This window comes from Anoplopoma fimbria, chromosome 3, assembly GCF_027596085.1.
Source record: "Anoplopoma fimbria isolate UVic2021 breed Golden Eagle Sablefish chromosome 3, Afim_UVic_2022, whole genome shotgun sequence".
Lineage (NCBI taxonomy): Eukaryota > Metazoa > Chordata > Actinopteri > Perciformes > Anoplopomatidae > Anoplopoma > Anoplopoma fimbria.
The window spans coordinates 17,446,648-17,465,606 of NC_072451.1; the positions used below are offsets into that span (position 1 = coordinate 17,446,648).

The 18,959-nt window shown below is 39.4% G+C and overlaps 3 protein-coding genes across 3 annotated transcripts; all 3 read left to right on the forward strand.

Moving 5' to 3' along the window:
• The first annotated feature begins 387 nt into the window (after window positions 1-387).
• On the forward strand, window positions 388-2,695 carry mrps14 (mitochondrial ribosomal protein S14). Its single transcript, XM_054596449.1, has 3 exons — window positions 388-500; window positions 1,729-1,893; window positions 2,120-2,695. The coding sequence occupies exons 1-3, from the start codon at window positions 432-434 to the stop codon at window positions 2,300-2,302; spliced, it is 417 nt and encodes a 138-aa protein (XP_054452424.1). The 5' UTR covers window positions 388-431; the 3' UTR covers window positions 2,303-2,695.
• Window positions 2,696-3,223: 528 nt separating this feature from the next.
• Window positions 3,224-6,907, forward strand: cacybp (calcyclin binding protein). Its single transcript, XM_054596349.1, has 6 exons — window positions 3,224-3,342; window positions 4,404-4,614; window positions 4,735-4,831; window positions 4,936-5,035; window positions 5,264-5,358; window positions 5,776-6,907. Exons 1-6 carry the CDS (start codon window positions 3,325-3,327, stop codon window positions 5,945-5,947), a joined length of 693 nt encoding a protein of 230 aa, XP_054452324.1. The 5' UTR covers window positions 3,224-3,324; the 3' UTR covers window positions 5,948-6,907.
• A 1,301-nt stretch (window positions 6,908-8,208) lies between these two features.
• Window positions 8,209-17,083, forward strand: plk3 (polo-like kinase 3 (Drosophila)). Its single transcript, XM_054626659.1, has 15 exons — window positions 8,209-8,486; window positions 9,529-9,636; window positions 9,749-9,865; window positions 10,166-10,295; window positions 10,429-10,516; window positions 10,983-11,078; window positions 11,286-11,484; window positions 11,718-11,844; window positions 12,126-12,241; window positions 13,294-13,414; window positions 13,535-13,618; window positions 14,124-14,286; window positions 14,485-14,614; window positions 14,812-14,922; window positions 15,085-17,083. The coding sequence occupies exons 1-15, from the start codon at window positions 8,271-8,273 to the stop codon at window positions 15,280-15,282; spliced, it is 2,004 nt and encodes a 667-aa protein (XP_054482634.1). The 5' UTR covers window positions 8,209-8,270; the 3' UTR covers window positions 15,283-17,083.
• The last annotated feature ends 1,876 nt before the right edge of the window (window positions 17,084-18,959 follow it).

Consider the following 18,959-nt stretch of genomic DNA (forward strand, 5'->3'; position numbering starts at 1 on the left):
GAAGTACTACAGGGGTCTAAAATTGCAAGTCTTTCCTCCTGCTATGGTAGAAACTGCAAAAGGGTAAAGCTGGTATGCCATCCCTGTTGTTACCAAATCTAATCTTGCAATCAAGTGTCTCAGAATAAATTTACAATAGTCACATAGCAAACCAGCTTGTCCTGCAGTAGGTCTTTCGAGTTTATAAGCATACTTGTAATTTCTTCAAAGGGGCTATCTACCTCCTTGATTATCCATGATCTGGTATGTCAAACTATAACAAAGCAAAAATAATCACATAAACTACAACAACATTGGTCGTAAAATATAGGATTGATCCACAAAACCTGCACTTGTTTCTATTAATCATTTCACACTCCTGGTCGATAGGGGGCGATCAGGAGTGATCCGTCATCCTCCTTCGGTGGTTCTGCATAACTCAATCATTCAATATGGCAGCCCACAGGATAGCATGTTTAGGGTTAAATGCCCTTTATTCTACTGTCTACGCCCCAAAGCAGGTAACTTACATTTGTAACACTATATTTGGAGTTTAAATGATTTCAATAAGACTGTATCGCAGATGTATGAGGATGGAGAAAGCAACGCTTTCAGTAATAGCTGGTGTTGTTGCTAGCTTTCTGACATTAGCTTCGCAGCTAATGCTAATTATCCTGATTAGTGACGGACGCCTTTTATATTGTATTGTTTTAACTAACGCTACCTACCTGTTTAACCTAACAGCTGATAGGACACCACTGTGTCTCTAATGTCAGTCTGTTGAAGGTGAGTGAATGGAGCAGATGTCATCGGACTATTAGGCACATCTGCATTGCCTTAATCCAACAAAAGAGTCTCAAATAAATGTACATTGAAATGTTTGCGCTGAAGGACATGCATAGCACTGAGGGGGAACATGTCAGTGAAAGCTAGGGAGACGGTTTGGAAGTTTGTAGGCATACTAGTAGGAGTGGGATATAGGAAGAGGGAAAGTAAAAAGTAAACCAGCGGCTATGGTAAAATGTTTTTGCAATCTGTTATCAAGTGTTTTATTTATATACAAACGGCCTTGTTTCCAATGAAACATAAGAAGAGTGAATGAAGTGGACTATACCACTATCTCCTGACAACACAAGCAGTTATACTATGATGATACTGATGAACTGTTAAGCCTGTTGCAGGAGCTCCATGTCCCTTTGACTTAAAGGTCATTCACAAAGTACCAAAATGCAATAACTAATGGCAGTAGAATGAAGTTTATTTGACTGTTTAAAATACTTTTCATCCTATACTTTCTTAATCCATAATTTTGGTTCAATATGTATTGATTATATGTCTTAACAAGATAGCTATAAGGAGTTAAAACTGATGCTACAAAGATGATGAGAAACGAGTGGGGCTGTCCTCGACCAAAGCAATTCTTATTTAACGAACACTAGTATGATTTTGTTGACTAATTGATACATTTATTTAATCAACAAATCTGTAGAACTAAGTTTCTCCACAAAGATTCACACAAAGGAACAACATAAAATGTTGTTTTTTTTTAATCAGAAGTGTGCTCATAAGTTTCTTAGAAATAAGTCATTCATTACCCTAGTCCATAAAAGTGTTGAAGAATCCAAATGTTCAGTCTTGTGATCACAAGAATATTTTTTTGTAGGGATCTTTTAGTTTTCCTGTAAATTGGTGGTCATGTTATCCCATAATATAAAATGTTGATATCAACTGCCATAACGCTGTCTGCAGGCCCTGAGGAGCTGCTGGGGGGCGGTGGAGCAGGTGAGGGGTTACTATGTGGACTGGAGGATGCTTAGGGACGTAAAGAGAAGACAGATGGCTTTTGACTATGCTGATGAGCGGTTACGGATGAATGCACTGAGGAAGAACACCATCCTACCCAAAGAGCTTCAGGTACAATGCAATATTTTTACTCAAACTGCAACTTGTGTTTCATAAAACTGAGCAATAATTTAATTGTATTGAATTTATTCAATTTGTATTAACTTTAACCATAATCAAATATTTAGTGTTCGTTGTGGGAGATGATTCATAAAAACCAACATCCAAGGCGATTCAAAGTTATTTAAAATACAGAAAATAACACTGAATCCCTAAACAGTTAAAAAATGTTTTGCAGGAGGTGGCAGATAAAGAAATTGCAACATTACCAAGGGACAGCTGTCCTGTGAGAATACGCAACAGGTGTGTGATGACATCCAGACCTCGGGGGGTGAAGCGGAGGTGGCGCCTGAGCCGAATTGTTTTCCGTCATTTGGCTGATCACAACCAGATGTCTGGGATTCTGAGGGCAAGGTGGTGATGGGGATCCATTGGAAACGACAATCGGATGGATTATATAAATAAAAAAACAGTGGTTATTTTCAGAAACAGCTTTCAATATAGACTTGTTTTGGCATTTTAGTGTCTGCAGTCTTTAGAGGAATTGACTTATAAAACAGTTTAACCACTACTCATACCATGCCAGGAATGTGTTAATGTTTAAAGTGAATTACTACAGCATATTTTTTGTATTTCGATAATGCTGAGGAGATAACGAATTATCCTTTCTGTAGATTATATGCTTTGTTTTCTCGTGGCTCTTCTAAATACGAAAAAACAACATCATATTCAAAGAGAAAATTATAACGTGACTTCACAGAAGAGTAAATCTCCATGTAACTTGAGAACGCAATGGATGAATAAATATTGTTGTACATAACTGACCCTTTTCCCTGGCTTTTTTTTTCTTCTTGTATGCCTTGTGTTATCAGTATAAATATAGTCAAGGAAAACCATATTTTCCTCTACCATCAGAAGTGTTGACTGACTAAGGAGCCACCTAAAATTAAAGCTTTGTGTCCAGCAACACTGCAATAGTTTTTCCTAGCTAAGCCCAATGACTCAAAGATTTGTTTCTATCATACTAAAATAGATGGATAGATATTCCTTTATTGATCCCCATGGGGGAAATTCGGGTGTTGCAGCAGCTCAAGTACAGAGAAACAGATTAAGATAATAAATAAAACATTATACAATAAAATAAAAATATAAATGTACCTAATCAAGTTGAGTTGTTACCTATTGGGGTCCTAAACTGCTTGCAAAACAGGATGGGTTTTGAAATTGAATTTTACCAGAAACCTTGGTTTAAATAAAATACATATTTACACTTCGGTCCAGTAGGTGACAGTAGAGCGCCCAACCGCCACTATTAAAGAGAAGAAGAAGAAGAAGAAGAAAACCTCATCCGGTGAGATTCGGTGAAAGTGCTGCAGCAGACCGGTGAAGTAACGCTACAAAGACACATTTCTGAACCTAGCAAATATAACTGACAAGGGCTAAATGGATATAACCGAACAGGTAAACGGATTGTCTTTATTCAGTTTAGTGCATGCCAACAGGACCAAGCTAGGGTCTGTGTGAGTGTATTGAGTTCAGCTCTAGGATGAACTAAAGTTATCTGACATGATTCTATGAAAAGCAATGCTAGGTTAGCTTCCGTCAGGTAGCTTGGCGAATAGACAATCAACTGCTAACTAGCAAAGTGATGTCTGATATTATCTTTAGTTATGAATTATGTACCATTTTTAACCACAAATTAACGTTTCTTCAAGGCGTGCTCGCTAAATAAATATCAATGCCTAGCTAGTCATGTGTGGCGGTGTGTGTATGCAGCTAGCTTGCTAGCATTAAGCTAAGAGTTTACCAGAACATTCTGGCAAAGTACTGTCAACATAACTAACGTGAGCTAAACGCGTTATTGGTATGTACCAATTCATCTGTATCAGTTAGCAAATTTGCTTTTTTTTTCTTACGATACTATTTAAGGTGCTTGAGCATCCCTCATGTGCAGCAATGGGTTAATCGGTCCTCTTCCATTAACTGATTTCACAAGGCTAAATACAGAACTACAAAGCTAATAAATACAGAACTACAAGGCTAAATACAGAACTCGTATTTTCTCTGATTGTTGATGTTATTATTGTCACTGGAGTGTACAGTGTTACATTCCCAGTTACAGGGTGATTTGCATTTTTATAGGATTTGGCATAAACAAAAACTAATTGATAATTTGTTTGTAGGGTGAAGATTAATGTTTTTTTTCTTTCTTTTTAACAAAACAATTATTTTTGCTGATAAGTGTCAAAAATAATTAAGTAGTCATATAATTGTATCAATGTCCTGACCAGTAACAAAAAATATATCCTGAATATTCTAAATACCACAACACTTGTAAAAACTTATTAAGTAAATGTTTAGTATTTTTAACTTGAGATATGACATGACGTGCTGATTAACTAATGGAGAAACAGGCACATTTTGACACATTAAACAAAAACATGATCTGTCAAAATGTATTTTAAGTGTGTCTAAATCAGGGATGTGCATTTCTCAGTGGTCTAACAATTTCTCCAAAACAGATCAACCAGCTGGAGGCAGATTTTGCGGAGCTGGGGTCACTCTTGGAGAAGGCAGAGAGAAATAGAGTGCAGGAGGTGCTGAAGCAGGAGCAGAAGAAGGTGGAGAAGGAGCTCGCAGCCAAACGTCAACTAAAGGAGAAACAAGCCAGGAAAGAGGCAGACCCATCTGCTGCCTCTAAAGCAGCATACACAGTCAAGATCAACAACTATGGTATGGTGCCATTGTTTAGTAAGACTATCGGCCATTTGTGAAAAGTACAAATGTTTTGATGTTTGCAAGAGCTGAAAAGCTTTTGAAACCAATGTTCACACTTTTGCCTCTTCTATGCAGCCTGGGACCAGTCAGAGAAATTCGTCAAAATATACCTTACATTGAAGGATGTGCACAAAATTCCATCAGAAAATGTGGAGGTCAACTTTACAGAAAGGTACGGTAATACATTACATATACTCTATACTTTACATATCCCATAATCATGTGCCACCACCCAACCATTAATTGAAACGTGTTTGCTCATCCTTTCTGTTGCAGGTCTTTTTCTGTGTTGGTAAAGGATCTTGATGGGAAAAACCATCAGATGACAATTCTCAACCTGTTGTATCCAATTGATGAAAAGGAGAGCTATAAAAAGGTGAACAAAGCTTATTTATCATTTAAATAAATAGAATGTATTTTGATCGAAAGTGTTTTGGGATTTCATTAGTCAAAAACTTTATGCCGGAAATGGGTCAGATTAATTTAAATATTTTGCTGAATTTCATTTTACCCTTTGTTCACTCTGCTTACCTCTGGGGAAAACAGCAGCAGAGTCCTGTTTCCTTTTAAAATACCGTTTAACCATCTTTCCTCTTATCAACAGATAAAAACAGACATGATCCTGGTCATGTGCAAGAAGCAGACAACAAAGAAGTGGGACTGTCTAACAACGGTGGAAAAGCAGACTAAAGAGAAAGAGTAAGTTCAAATAAATAAAGAACACGGATTACTTTAACTTCAAGTAACTAGCACCAAGCAGGGATTTTAAGTGGCATAAGGCCACTGCATGCTTCCACTGAATTCATTGGTACAAGTCGATTAGTATCCCTATTGCTACTGATGCCAATGTGTTGTGTGTAGCTAAGGACAATAAGGCGTGAGCAGAAAAAATATACCATAGTGACTATCATTTTTTAACTATTTGTACCCTTGCCAGTATTCTCATACACATCTGGCCAATTGCAACTGCCATTGCAGTGCAGTACCTTGTCTGTGAGCCAGATGTCACTGTACTGTGTATATAATGCAACCTGGGTGCACACTATAGGATGAGGATGAGAATAACAGCTATTTGGATAAACAAGTACAAACTGTTATCCTATTGTCTCTCAACAGTAAACCCAGTGTTGATGAGAATGCAGACCCCAGCGATGGTCTGATGAACATGCTGAAGAAGATTTACTCAGAGGGAGACGACGAGATGAAGAGAACCATCAACAAAGCCTGGTCAGAGTCCCAAGAGAAGAAAGTTCGAGGAGGAGGAGGAGACGACATGATGGACCTCTAAACTCCATTCACTGCGTGTACACAGCAGCACCAAGGGAGAGCTGCCAGGGATGCTTTTGACATGACTTGAATATTAAATGGTATGAGTCCAATATATAAGTCATATTTTCACAAAATCTAGAAAATCAGTCTACACCTTATAATAAAGTTTTGGGATTAATATCTAAACCCGGGATGGCCTAATTTTGTCCCCGCTTTGAAATGTCATGGGATGAAATGAAATGCAGAGACCTTTCAATAAATTGCATGGAAAATGACTGTACAAAACATAAGGGCGATGTCCACCAGATGGCTACCTTAACACAAAAGAAAACTGCAGCCTTGGTAACTTTGTTTGGTAATGTAAGATTTCATCTGTTAAAGGACCAAAATGCAGTAGTTTTTCTTGAGATTAATGTCTGTTAGAAATGTATTGTCTAAAATGGACCGGGGTTCATTAAATACGTGAGACATGTTCTGTAAAGTCACATCTTAATATCGTTCCTATGCAGCTCAACTGAGCTGAAGTTGTTCAAAGTGTACATTTGCCAAACTCGTGCTCATATTCCTTTCATATCAGCCTTTTTATTTTTTGTCATTCCATAAATAGCTCAAATGAAAGCTGCAAAGAGAATACTGCTCATGCATCAGTCTCATGTGATAACTAACATTACTGCATAGGTCTGTGTTTGACATTTAATGTATTTTATACATTCCTTTTGCATAGTGTAATGATCTAAACACTTTGTAATTCCTTCATATGACTGTTGCATTTTCATCTTATTGTCAATAAGATTGCAACCACTATATTTACAGTATCACTGTTGAAGTTGCCTATTTCCCTCCAGCATTGCTGAATATCTAAGATGTATGTTTTTATTATGTTGATTATTTTACCTCTGCTTTTGTTATGGTCTTACATGTATTGTTGCCTGCCCTCAGGTTGTTCATGACGTTCTCACAAATATAGATCTTGAACTAAGTCTGCTTTGCCTCTATTTATCTTCTGGTTTGAGGTCAGAAGATTTGACTCAGTGTTTTTAACCAACCGCTCATAAAACTTGTCTGGCTCAGTATTCATATCATCATGTCTTCAAGAGGTGCGGTTTGTGTTGTCATAATTAGATATGCCTTCACATGCTCACAGAAAAGAAGGTATTTTATTTCAAGACAATGACTACCTGCATTTAATGTTAACCTTTTTTTCTATTTTTATATCGTAAGATGAGCAATGGTCAACAATGTTTAGCAAAAACGGTCACCTAAATTATTATTTATGGAGCCCAGCTTTTGTTTCATGACCGGTGTTGCTTTAAAAAAAAAAAAAAAAACTGTCAACGTACAATGTAGACTGGTGAATAAAGAGAGTTTAGTATAATTGATACAATCACAGTTCTGCAGGTCATGAACTTTCGAGCTGCACGTTTTGTCCACCAGGTGGCAGCTGCGATGAGAAGGTCACATGGGTTACTTTGGGGGTTTCACACACACAATTATTGAAAACTTTTATTTTGTAGTATTCTGAGGATTTTGGCAGAAAAACTAATTGTTATGCTGGAAGTTGTCCTAAGACTCATCGCAAAACATTTGAAGATTTGTAATTAATTGGCAACATGTTTACACATCGTTGTACTCATAAGTCTATGTGGTAAACTGGTAATCATCATTCATAATTCATTTTAATGTAGAGGATGTCTCACTAAGTAATATTGCAAGAAGTTCTCTCATTGCTCAGTAGTAAAGATAGAATAATTTAAGTATTCACTTCCAAGGATATATTAACACATTATTCCTTATAACATTAAACAGTTACAGTAAATTGAGTGTTTATGAGAATTTGGTATTAGAATAAACAATATTCTCAAATCCCACGATATCAGGTTATATTCTGAGTTTAAACATGACGAACATTGGAAACCCCCCCGACCGGGTTACAGCGTGTCATTACAGCAGCCACATGAGAGACATCAAAGCGAGCTAAATCGAATGTTTTTTTTTTCCTGAATTGTTTCATTCATATTTTTCTGAAAATGTTGGGGGGTTTAAATAATTGAGATTTTGTCTGAGCCACTGGTCTGGACTTTCTCCACCAGTGCACCACTCCCCCCGCCCCCAGCTCCCAGCTCCGTGACGTCGCCGCTCGCCTATATAGTCTGTAGTGCCCAGACACGCCAGATGGATAGAGTTGGACGAGGCGGACGCACCATTACGCACCAGACCAACCACTGAGAGAATAAGCGAAAAGGGATATATTTATATTTATATATTTATATATATACACACACACACACACACACACACACATACACACACACACACACTAATTCTTTACACCGCTGGGTTTGATGGATACCGGTTGTTTCCCCGCGGCGCCGCGTATTTCGTGCCACGCCATGAATGCGGATTTATTTAAACCTGCTCCGGAGCGTGGACCCCAACAGTCCTCAGCCCCGGTGAAGACCAGCAGGAATAAACCCGAACAAACCAAGCCGGAGCTGGCCCAGGTGGTGACGGACTCCAAAACGGGAAGATCCTACAGCAAAGGGAAGCTTTTGGGAAAGGTATGGAGGTTTTAAGTTTACATGTCTCGATTCAACGTCATCTGAGGCGTAAAACCGGTTTTGATTTTTTTTTTTGATTTTTTAAAAATTTTTAATATTTTTTTTTTTTTTTTTTACGAATCGCTGTTTGAGGTCCATACGGAGGCTGTCTATTATTTAATATGAATTATTAGCCATTTTCCAGGCGTGACACTAATGCGGGAATATGACCTCGTGGTGGATGTGACCAATCTCCCCCTGCTGTGCGCGTCATTACTGAATGAATCAGGCGCAAGGTGTGCCCAGCTCCGGAGCGCACACATGATTGGCAGCACCTTTCTTATAAAAGTCGAGAAAGGATTATTATTCACAACAATCCTCACATTTTAATGACATTTCAGACGAATGTTACCCCAATGATCTGTCTACCCGACAATGCCATGGCTCCTCTATTTACAATATCGCCGCTGTAATGATGTTGGACACCACATGTATGTGCGATGTATGAATGGAGCGGCTGTACCAACATGTTGCTGCTCATCGATACTCTGCGTCGGGCTGCCAGCCAAGTCTTTTTTTTATTATTTCTTTTCTTTTCTTCCGCTGCCTGCCGCAGAGCTGGAAACGTCTCCTTCAATTCCACGGTTAATGAATGCAGCAGCTCTGTCTGCCTCAACCCTCATGTCCTCAAGCATATGTACTCTTGATTGCATCTATACATGTGCGTGAATACACAGCAGTACACACCACATTAGGGGTTGGTTAATCAGTTTTTTTTTTAGAAACGTATTATAACACACTAGGCTACAAAAGATGCTTGTCAATGTATTATCTTGATTATGAAATGATTTATCTGAATAAATTGAATCAAGGATCGGTTATTTCCTCTCTAATGTATTACCTTTGCCTCCACACCAACCTTTCGTTGGCTAAATCATTTTGATTGCAGCACAGCTATTGATCCTCGGATCAAAGACGTGTCATTGAGGCAGATTATTTATGGCCTATGCAGGTTTTCAACCTGCTGCTTTCTTAACTGATCCTCCTGTTTGTCTCCCCTAAGGGTGGCTTTGCTCGATGCTACGAGATGACGGACCTCTCCAGCAACAAAATGTATGCCGTGAAGGTGATTCCACAGAGCAGGGTGTCCAAACCACACCAAAGGGACAAGGTATAGGATCGAGCTTGTTTTGATCTTGCCGAGAGGCCCATGCATAACAAGAATTCAGTAATTGAGGATTGAAATGTGCACATAAAACTGACAGCTTGTCTAATCTGAACAGATCACGAATGAGATCGAGCTCCACAAAACCCTGTCGCACAAGCATGTGGTGAAATTCTCCCATCACTTTGAAGACCAAGAAAACATCTACATCTTCCTCGAGCTCTGCAGTCGCAAGGTGAGACTTCAGAAATTTCCAGAAACAGTCTGCACAGCTTGTATGTGTTTTTTGCTTGCTCATATGCAGCTTGCTTTGTAACTCTCCTCTATGGCACAGTAGAGACTATATATACATAGTTTTTATTTAACTCGAGATAAACTACACAAAGCTAACAGCCTAATCATTATTGATGAAGAGTCACAGCATCTAACTTCTATGCTGCTGTGTGTGTGTGATCTACTGTATGTGGTAGCAGTGTTGTACAGTCCCACTGATGGATGCGGGGTTGACAGTTCACTCATTGCTTTGTCCCTGCAGTCCCTGGCACACATTTGGAAGGCGAGACACACGCTCACAGAGCCAGAAGTGCGATATTACCTCAGGCAGATCATATCCGGCCTCAAGTACATCCACAGCAGAGGGATCCTGCACAGAGACCTCAAACTAGGTATGTGAGAGTTTGACCGAAACGCGGTGGATGTACGCACACGACAAGCATCCCAGGAATCTGCTGTGACTTTGTGGGCCCGCACATGTTATCTGTGGAATGCTGACTGGACGACTGTTTTTGTCTCTTTCAGGCAACTTCTTTGTCAACGAGAACATGGAGCTACGGCTGGGAGACTTTGGCCTCGCCGCCAAGCTGGAGACGGTCGAGCAGAGGAAAAAGTACGCATTTTTAACTACTTAACCCCCCCTATTTCAAATATTTTGGGATTTTTCTAGCCGAGGGTTGAAGAGGGTGATACTTTTTGGGATAAGTTATACCCGATTTTGAGTTTTGAAAAAGCTTTGCTACTCCATGACTAGCTGCTGTACATGAACATAACCGGAACATTACAGTGTTAGCTGTTTTCTAGGCTTGCACATTGACCTAAATACATTACGTCAGTTACCAAGTACATTCCTTGTATCGCAACTTCCCCCCCAGTAAGTACCCAACTAAACCGGTTTCCAAGTGGCAGTTGAATGTAGCGCTTAGAGCACAGTTTCAATACCAGTTTGACACCTTCCTGTGGAATGAATGCTGCAGAAAAAAAAATGCCTCAACCACTACTTCCTTGTCTGCATGATGCATCTACAGAGAAGAAGGCCCTTTGAAGCATTAAATATATCCTGTACTTGTTTTTCTCAGAACAATCTGTGGGACTCCCAACTACTTGGCCCCTGAGGTGCTCAACAGACAGGGCCACGGCACAGAGTCTGACGTTTGGTCCCTCGGATGCGTCATGTGAGTTATTTGCTATGTCTAGTCATGTGTACAATGATATTTTCTGTTTTTTGTTTTTTTCATGAACATGTTTGGTTTTATCTTAGCTTCATCTCAGTCAGTGTGGGATGAAAGAGGGAGTTTTTTTTTTTTTTTTTTTTTTTTTAAGTCTGAATCACCGTTTTCTATCTTGAGTTGACAATGGTTGCCTTGCTCTTTCCCATTCAGGTACACACTGATGTGCGGCAACCCTCCATTTGAGACTCTTGACCTGAAGGAGACCTACAAGTGTATAAAGGAAGTTCGGTACAACTTGCCATCCTCGCTCTCCCCCGCTGCACAGAAACTCATCTCAGGCATCCTGCAGAAAAACCCCAGTGACAGACTGGCCCTGGATCAAATCCTCAACCACGAATTCTTCACCAAAGTATGCAAAAGTCATTTGTTAGTCAGTTTAAAGAAACAATGATGAGATTTGATGCTTTCATTCACTTATGGACACTTTTGCCATTAGCTAAAGATCATGAAGCTTTTTTCGGGAGTCGGGACAATAGAGCTTGAAACTAGAACAGAAAATCAGTCAGCTCTTGAAGTGTCATCATGTTGTCCTTTTTACATCATCCTCATCATCCTGTCCATTTTTTCTTCCTCCTCCTCCAGGGTTTCACCCCTGATAAGCTTCCCCCCAGCAGCTGTGTGATGGTGCCAGAGCTCCACCCCCCCAGCCCAGCCAAGAAATTCTTCACTAAAATGGCAAAGAGCTTCTTTGGCAAGAAGAAAGCAAAAGGTAAGCAGCAGCAGCACAGCAGTCAAGTGACTGATGCAACAGAAGACTATATCATCTCTTTTGCAAGTTATCTGTTGGTTACATTTGTGAAGGACAACTATGTAACTATGGCACACCTGTCACCTCGGCAGTCTGGTTTTGTCTAACGAGAACTAGTGTTTAAACTGAGAAACTGGCTTGTAGACAGGTCCTTGTTTCTTTCAAGCCTGTCAAAGCAGTGCTGTAGGCGTTAAAACGACCTATTTGTTGTGACTACAATGCAAAATATCTTGTGTTTGCAGTGGAGAAGATCCCATGTGAGGAAAAAGATGACAAAGACATTTCCAAGCTGGTGTCTGGCATCGTTAAATGTTCCATCAGCAGGCAGATCAGCAACAAGACAGTGGGCCCTAATGAGGTACATATTTTTACAGTCTACATGGAAAAAATGTTGGCCTTTTTTTTATTTTCAACAAGAAAAGGGTAGGATCAGGTACTAATAAAGTCCCAGAAGTAGTAAAGAATTGCATGTTTTCAAGGCAGATAATTGCCTTGCATTCAGTGTCTGAAGTAAGCTGAACATATTTGCAGCCTTTTTGTTAAGATGGTAAAGCTTTCTTTTAAATGGCACTGCAATGGAAATTGTCGGAATTGTCTTAAATTATGAGGGGCAGTTTTATTTTATTTTTATCAGAATAGCATTGCAAAACCCAGCTTTGATAACAAGCTTAGACTTACCTATATTATTTGAACAATGAATGAGCTTTTTAATTATAAATCTATTAAAAAGACAGGCCCTTTTTTAAAAAAAAAAAAAAAAAAAAAAAAAAGAGACTAAATGCCACAACAGCAGGAAGCTCAGCTGGCCAATCCCTAATCAGACCGGTCTAGTTGCCCAATAGGAAATCCATTGATGATGGGCCTGTGCTGAGAAACCAGGTTGCAGTCAAGAAACATATGCTGATTTAAAGTAGTCACCAAAAGAACCTTGTTTACCTTTTTTATTTATTTTTATAAATGTATTTATTTCAAATACATGTGTTTGCAGGAAAAACTTAACATGCTTACAAACCAATGGCCACCATATAACTTAAAAAACAACAACCTGTTAACGTGACATCAGAAAGTACACATCAAACTTGCAGCACACTTCAAAACCACACGAGTAAATTGTTACTAAAAATAGTTCCGCTTCAGTGCAGTAACAGTAAGATGCAAGAGATTGCCACAAAAGTTAAAGCTGTAGCAGAATATAGGAAAACATTTTGACCGCTTTTTTTATTTTTAGACCCGCAAGCACTACTTGAACGTGTTCAGACTGTCTCATTTTTTTTTTTTAAACTCTGTGGTAACCTTTTTATTGACACATCACTTTTTCCGTCCTCTGCTCTTTCTATCTGTTTTGTTTTGTTTTGCTGTCATCAAATGTATTAAATGACATCTTTTTTTTTCTTTTTTTTTGCTACTCAGGTGCCCTCTCCCATCAGTCAGGTGGTCGGCTCTGTGCCTCTGGAACCCACTCCTGCTGAGGAGGAATCCAGGAAGTCAATCTCTCGTTCCTTCAAGGGCACCACAGCCAGCAGCACAGAACGTAGGCCCCCCCCCACCCCAAATACCTTTCTTTCAGTGAATATACTGTTTGTATTTCATTGCATTTTTAATACCTAAAGATTTTTCTGATCCATGTTTAAAAAGTACCTTTTCTCTCCAGCATGCGAGGACGCCCTGACCCCTGCAGCCGTGTCTGAATCGGCCTTGAAAGTTCTCAACGGCTGCCTGGCTACCATGCCTGCAGGTAGGACTTTTGCCCTTACAGCATAATCATAATCATAATAATCATATTACTTATGTTTGGCAAATCAGCTTGACGATAAATGGAAAAGCTGATAGCATTTTCAAACCTTTGCATCTGATATTAGGCTACAAAGCCCCAACAGGGTATGCCAAAAAATGCTGCTTCCTCAAACATGGACCATCTCTTACTTTCGGCTTCCTTAAATTACACATGATGCAGATCATTCAAGTTTAATCTGCCAGATCTTTTCTGAGCCTCAGCCATTTCCTCACATCCTCTATATATCTGCTGACTCGTGTAGCCTGAAGCGCCTTTTAAGCTTATAACTTTCATAACATGTGTAGCATCTTTTTTTTATTTTTTTTTTTTTTTTTCTAAAATGCTGACGTATAGACTTCGGAAATATAGCCGTTCGTTGTGTGTCCTTTTATTTACCCTGATAAGTTATTATTATGCTGTGAAATTGTTCCATAGTCACTAACAATTTTATCTCTTCTCTCTCCAGCCACTAGAAACCCTCCCTGTTTGTCCAGGCCCCAGTCCTTCCTGTGGGTGACTAAATGGGTAGACTACTCAAACAAATATGGTTTTGGCTACCAGCTCTCTAACCAAAGCATCGGCGTGCTCTTCAATGAGGGAACACGTCTCAGTCTCTGTGACCAACGCAAGTAAGTACCATAAGAGCTTCAGTATTTACTTAAGGAGTCATGTAAACACTTGTGCTTTAACCCACTTGACTACATTATGACTAGACTTAGCCAAGAGACTCAAAATGTTTTTATTGGGGTCATTAAATGCAACTTTGCTTTAATTTCAAATATTTGTCTCCGATCAAACAGTAACCCTTTAACTTTCCCTCTAACCAGGACAGTCCACTACTGCTTTCCCAACAACAAACACTTTACGTTCCCTGCCAACTCTCTACCTGAGCAGCTTCGCAGCCAGAAACAAATTGTGGAGCTCATGGCCAACTACATGGAGCAAAACCTTATGGAGGTATGAGCAAAGCGATTAGTTTTAAGTTAGAAGACTGCAGCCATAATGTTTTAGGGTATTAATCAGCTACTAAATGACTGTAGGCTTTACATTTTATAATGAATTGTTTGATAAAACTTTTTTAGATTTTCAAAGCAGTCTTAAGATTTAACTAGACATCCTGTGATCTAAACCAAATGTTTTCTGTCCTCCTTCAGGGTGGAGATCTGCATTGTGAGGATCAAGTATCAGGTTGTCCTCCTCTGCTGCTCCAGTGGGTGAAGACGGACCATGCTCTTGTCATGCTCTTCAACAATGGCACATTACAGGTTCGAAAAAGCTCATTAATTCTATTTATAATGATGATAATAATGATGATTAAAAAACCACAACCAAGTAACGAGGGAAGCCATTTACCTACTCTGGTAAGACTCGTATAGGATTGTGAACCTCTCCTCTTACATTCGTGCTTTGTTTTTAATCCCTTCCAGGTTAACTTCTACGCAGACCACACCAAGATCATCCTGTGCAAGTCATCCGATGACTCCTATCTGCTCACCTACATCAGCAGGGAGCGCGTCTCATGCACGTACCTCCTCAGCATGCTGAATGAGATGGGCTGCACCTCCGAGCTGAGACACCGACTGCGATACGTGGTCCAGCTTCTCCAACACCATGCTGATGCCTGAGGGCACAGCTCAGTGCCTCCCAGGCTGCCTGAAGGGCAGATGCCTTAGAGGCGATCTGACTGGTTTACACCTCTTCCTAGGCAGCCTGACTGGTTGATAACATTTCTCAAGGCAGCGTCGGGGACGAGCTGACGCCTGTTCAGTTGACGGATGGAAGGCTTCTCGGAGGAGTTGAGCAAAAATTATTTTCTGAACTGGTGCTTAGGCAGCTGATTTTCAGATTGATTGACCTTGATAAACATCAAGCAGTCAGGAAGTTCTGCCTCAAGGGTTTGTGCCTGTCCAGCTTATGCCTCAAAGGTATCCACCTGGATGGTATTGATACCTAATTTAAGAGACTCCTACCTGGCCTGAAATGAGGATCCCTCACAGGCAGATGCCTAAATAAACCCCCAATTACCTTCCTTCACCCACTCCACTCACTCCAAACCACTGCTTCATGGCTGGATCTTTCAAAGCCACCAACCAGCCCTGCAGCTTTCAGCTTCCCCTGACAGCCGATAATCCAGGCATGGTTTCTCAAAGGTATCTAAACACTAAAATTGTCTTATTTGCTTGCAACGGAACAAGAATAATCTTGCAGCTGGAATTCTTTTTAGGCTCCATTTTCCAAAAGTGTTTTAGCAGCAAGGTAATTTATGCCGTTGACTTTCATACAAACTGTGATCTTACAGCAGAGTTGCTTTGAGAAGAGCTGTGGTTTGATAGGGGAGAGAGAGAGAGAGAGAGAGACCCCTCCTACCTTCGGTTGGTTTCTGGCCTGTTTGGAATATGGTGCACACATTCATTTTTTTCCCCCTTGTTTTAAAAAAAATATTGAGCCAACTATAGGATCACACTACGATCTTGACCTCACATGCACAAATGACATTCCTGGCCTTATTTGATGATGGCGGTGCTAAAGTTCAGAGAAGGTTATCGCCTCTTCTGATCCAACATCACTGTCTGGTTTTTTTTTTGGTTTTTTTTGTTTGTTTTTTTAAGTTTTGAAACAAATTTCACTGATGTGGTACACAGCATTCTGAAGGGGCTATGGGAGCAACACAATTTTGCACTTTTTTTGGGGGGGGGGATTCATCTGGAAAGTGAAACCTTTTACTACCACTTATGTTTTATTAGTTTTTAACTAGATACCAAAAGGCGTTTTTCTTTTTGTTTTTTAAATGACTCCATTTTAAATCCACAATACAGTAGGTGAATGTGTGTGCCACACGTGCTGGTAAACAGAACTTTTGGTGGGAAAATGAGGGTGGGGAGGGGGAGGATAAAAGTGCCTTTCTGAGGGATGTCTGTATAGTGCAATAACAACCCTTTGTGAATGTCAAGCTGGATACAAACAAGATGCGAGAGATGGGTTTTACTGGTGGGATTTACTTATGTACTTTGAGCAAAGTTTAGAAGTAAATCCAATAGCACTACACTCTCACTACCTGGTATAAGCTTTTAGAACAACTGGCATCATAAGTATATATCCCAGTAATATCTACTATTGAAAAAAGAAAACATTGTACTCTGTTGTACTGTAATCCTTATCGGTTTACATTGCTTTCTCGACCCAGAGTTGTATCCTAAAAACTGTGACCTGGAATGCAAGTATTGCGTACATGTGTTTTCAAAAAACCCAACATTGTGAAAGCCATCTGCCAATTCAGAAGAGTCTTTATTTTTTGGCACATAATGTCCTGTTTATTTATTTTTTATTTATAAGTGTTTTTTTTATTTATTGTTGTGTAAATGTTGTGGTCTTGACACAAGGAAATGTTCAATTCCAATCACCTTTTGTATGTAACATATTTGGGGGGGGGAAATGAAATAAAGTTTATTGAAAATGAACATATTTTGCACTTTGTTACTCAGTGACACATTTCTGCTGTAGTTTTCATTTAAAAGGAGATCAGGAATTGATAGATTTTTCAAAATTGGCATTTCTCCTTTACCAGATTGGTAATTATGATTGAACTTTGCTCGGCACATATTGCATCATGCTACCACTTTTCCCACGTGTATAATATTTGGTGCATAATCTCTGAACACATAGCAGTTGGTTTCTCAAGTAACAATTATATTGTACACAAAGATAAAAATCCCATGATTAAATATTCCGTGAACTTTTCATCCCATCTGGCCACCAAAAAATGGTATTACCATAAAATTCTGTCATTGGTGTTTGCCTCCCTGATGGTTAACACTGTTGCCAGATGTCCTAGACAGGGCTGTCCTCTCTACCTGTCACTCTTTGTGTTTGAGCCTCTGGCGTGACTGTAAAGCTCTTCAGCCACGTTTAAAGTTAGACACCGACTCTATGCAGATAACATTATTTTATTTATAGACACCTGGCATGATCTGCCCCTGGTTTTTATAGCTAAAATCAACTTAATTAGAATTTCCTTTCCTGACTTCTATATCATCTACTATTCTATTGATGTCTTGGCAAGTAGCTTGACCATTAACTGAAGTGAAAGCGTCTACGAGATCAACTCAACATAGCAGAATGCATAGGAAAGAAATTTGAGACCAGGGCAGCCTTAGGTATGCTTGATAAAGTCTTGTAATTGGGCATGCCGCGAGTGTTCAGTCTGGGGCTGACTCGCATACCTTAACTCAGGTTTCAGTGTGGGCTCCAGGGCCTGTTTATCCTCTTTTTGTGAAGCTTGTTGAGTAGATGTAAGCACCACATTAATAGGAACGCCAGAAACTTTTCTATTGTTTATCAAGCCACTGTAGCGTGCCACAATTCCTCCTGCCAAACCTCAAGAATGAATGTATACATTAAGCAAGACACCTTTGTCAGAACATGATGGATGAAGGTAGACTGAGGTTTTTTACGTCTCACCCGATGAAGGTGTATTGTCAAACAGTTGTAAACATCTGGTGTGTGCTACTAGCATCGCATGACAAGCATAAAAAGTCACCACAGATCTGAGTCTATCCTAAATTTAGCCATTTCCATGTCAGAAAAATGTGAAAAACGCCATGTCTCATGTGGCACAACTGTTCTTTACAAAGAGGAGCTTCTAAACAACTTTTCGTGTTGCCCTGCAGCCGTCAGCAGTAACACCACTGCCATGTAAGTTCCTCATCTTAAGTCTAAAGCGTATGAATTTATCCTCAAAACTTTGAGAACGACATGAAAAATGAATAGTTACAGTACAACACAGTGCGACTTGATTTAGTAAACAGTGTTACAGGAACCCCAACATGTTAAAATCTTTATATTCTCATTTTAGTAATGTAATGTATACATTCTTTGTTAAAGAAATTATTAAATATTTATGCATTTATTTAGGTAGGACCTTGGCACACAAGGTCATCGCATCATATTTATTGGATTAGCTGATTAAAATGTAAGGAAGTAGACATTTAACAAAACAACAATGTCTAGACATTCAAAGTATCAAATAAAATTTGTTGCAATGAAGCAGATTATTATTCCTAAATTAGAATTAAATTCTAGATGGAACATATTTTGCTGTATTTTTTGAAAGACGCACATGAGATAATAAAAGATCTTGATACAAATTGTGGTCTTTTTGGTACCTGTCTAGATCTGTATGGAGTATCAACTGAGAGATTTGATGTCAATAGTTGATGTCAGTAAGAGTATCGCATCACAGCTGGAAACTTGTCGAACTGGTTTTATTAAACCATTTGTTTTGTCATTCTCGGGGAGTGAGAAG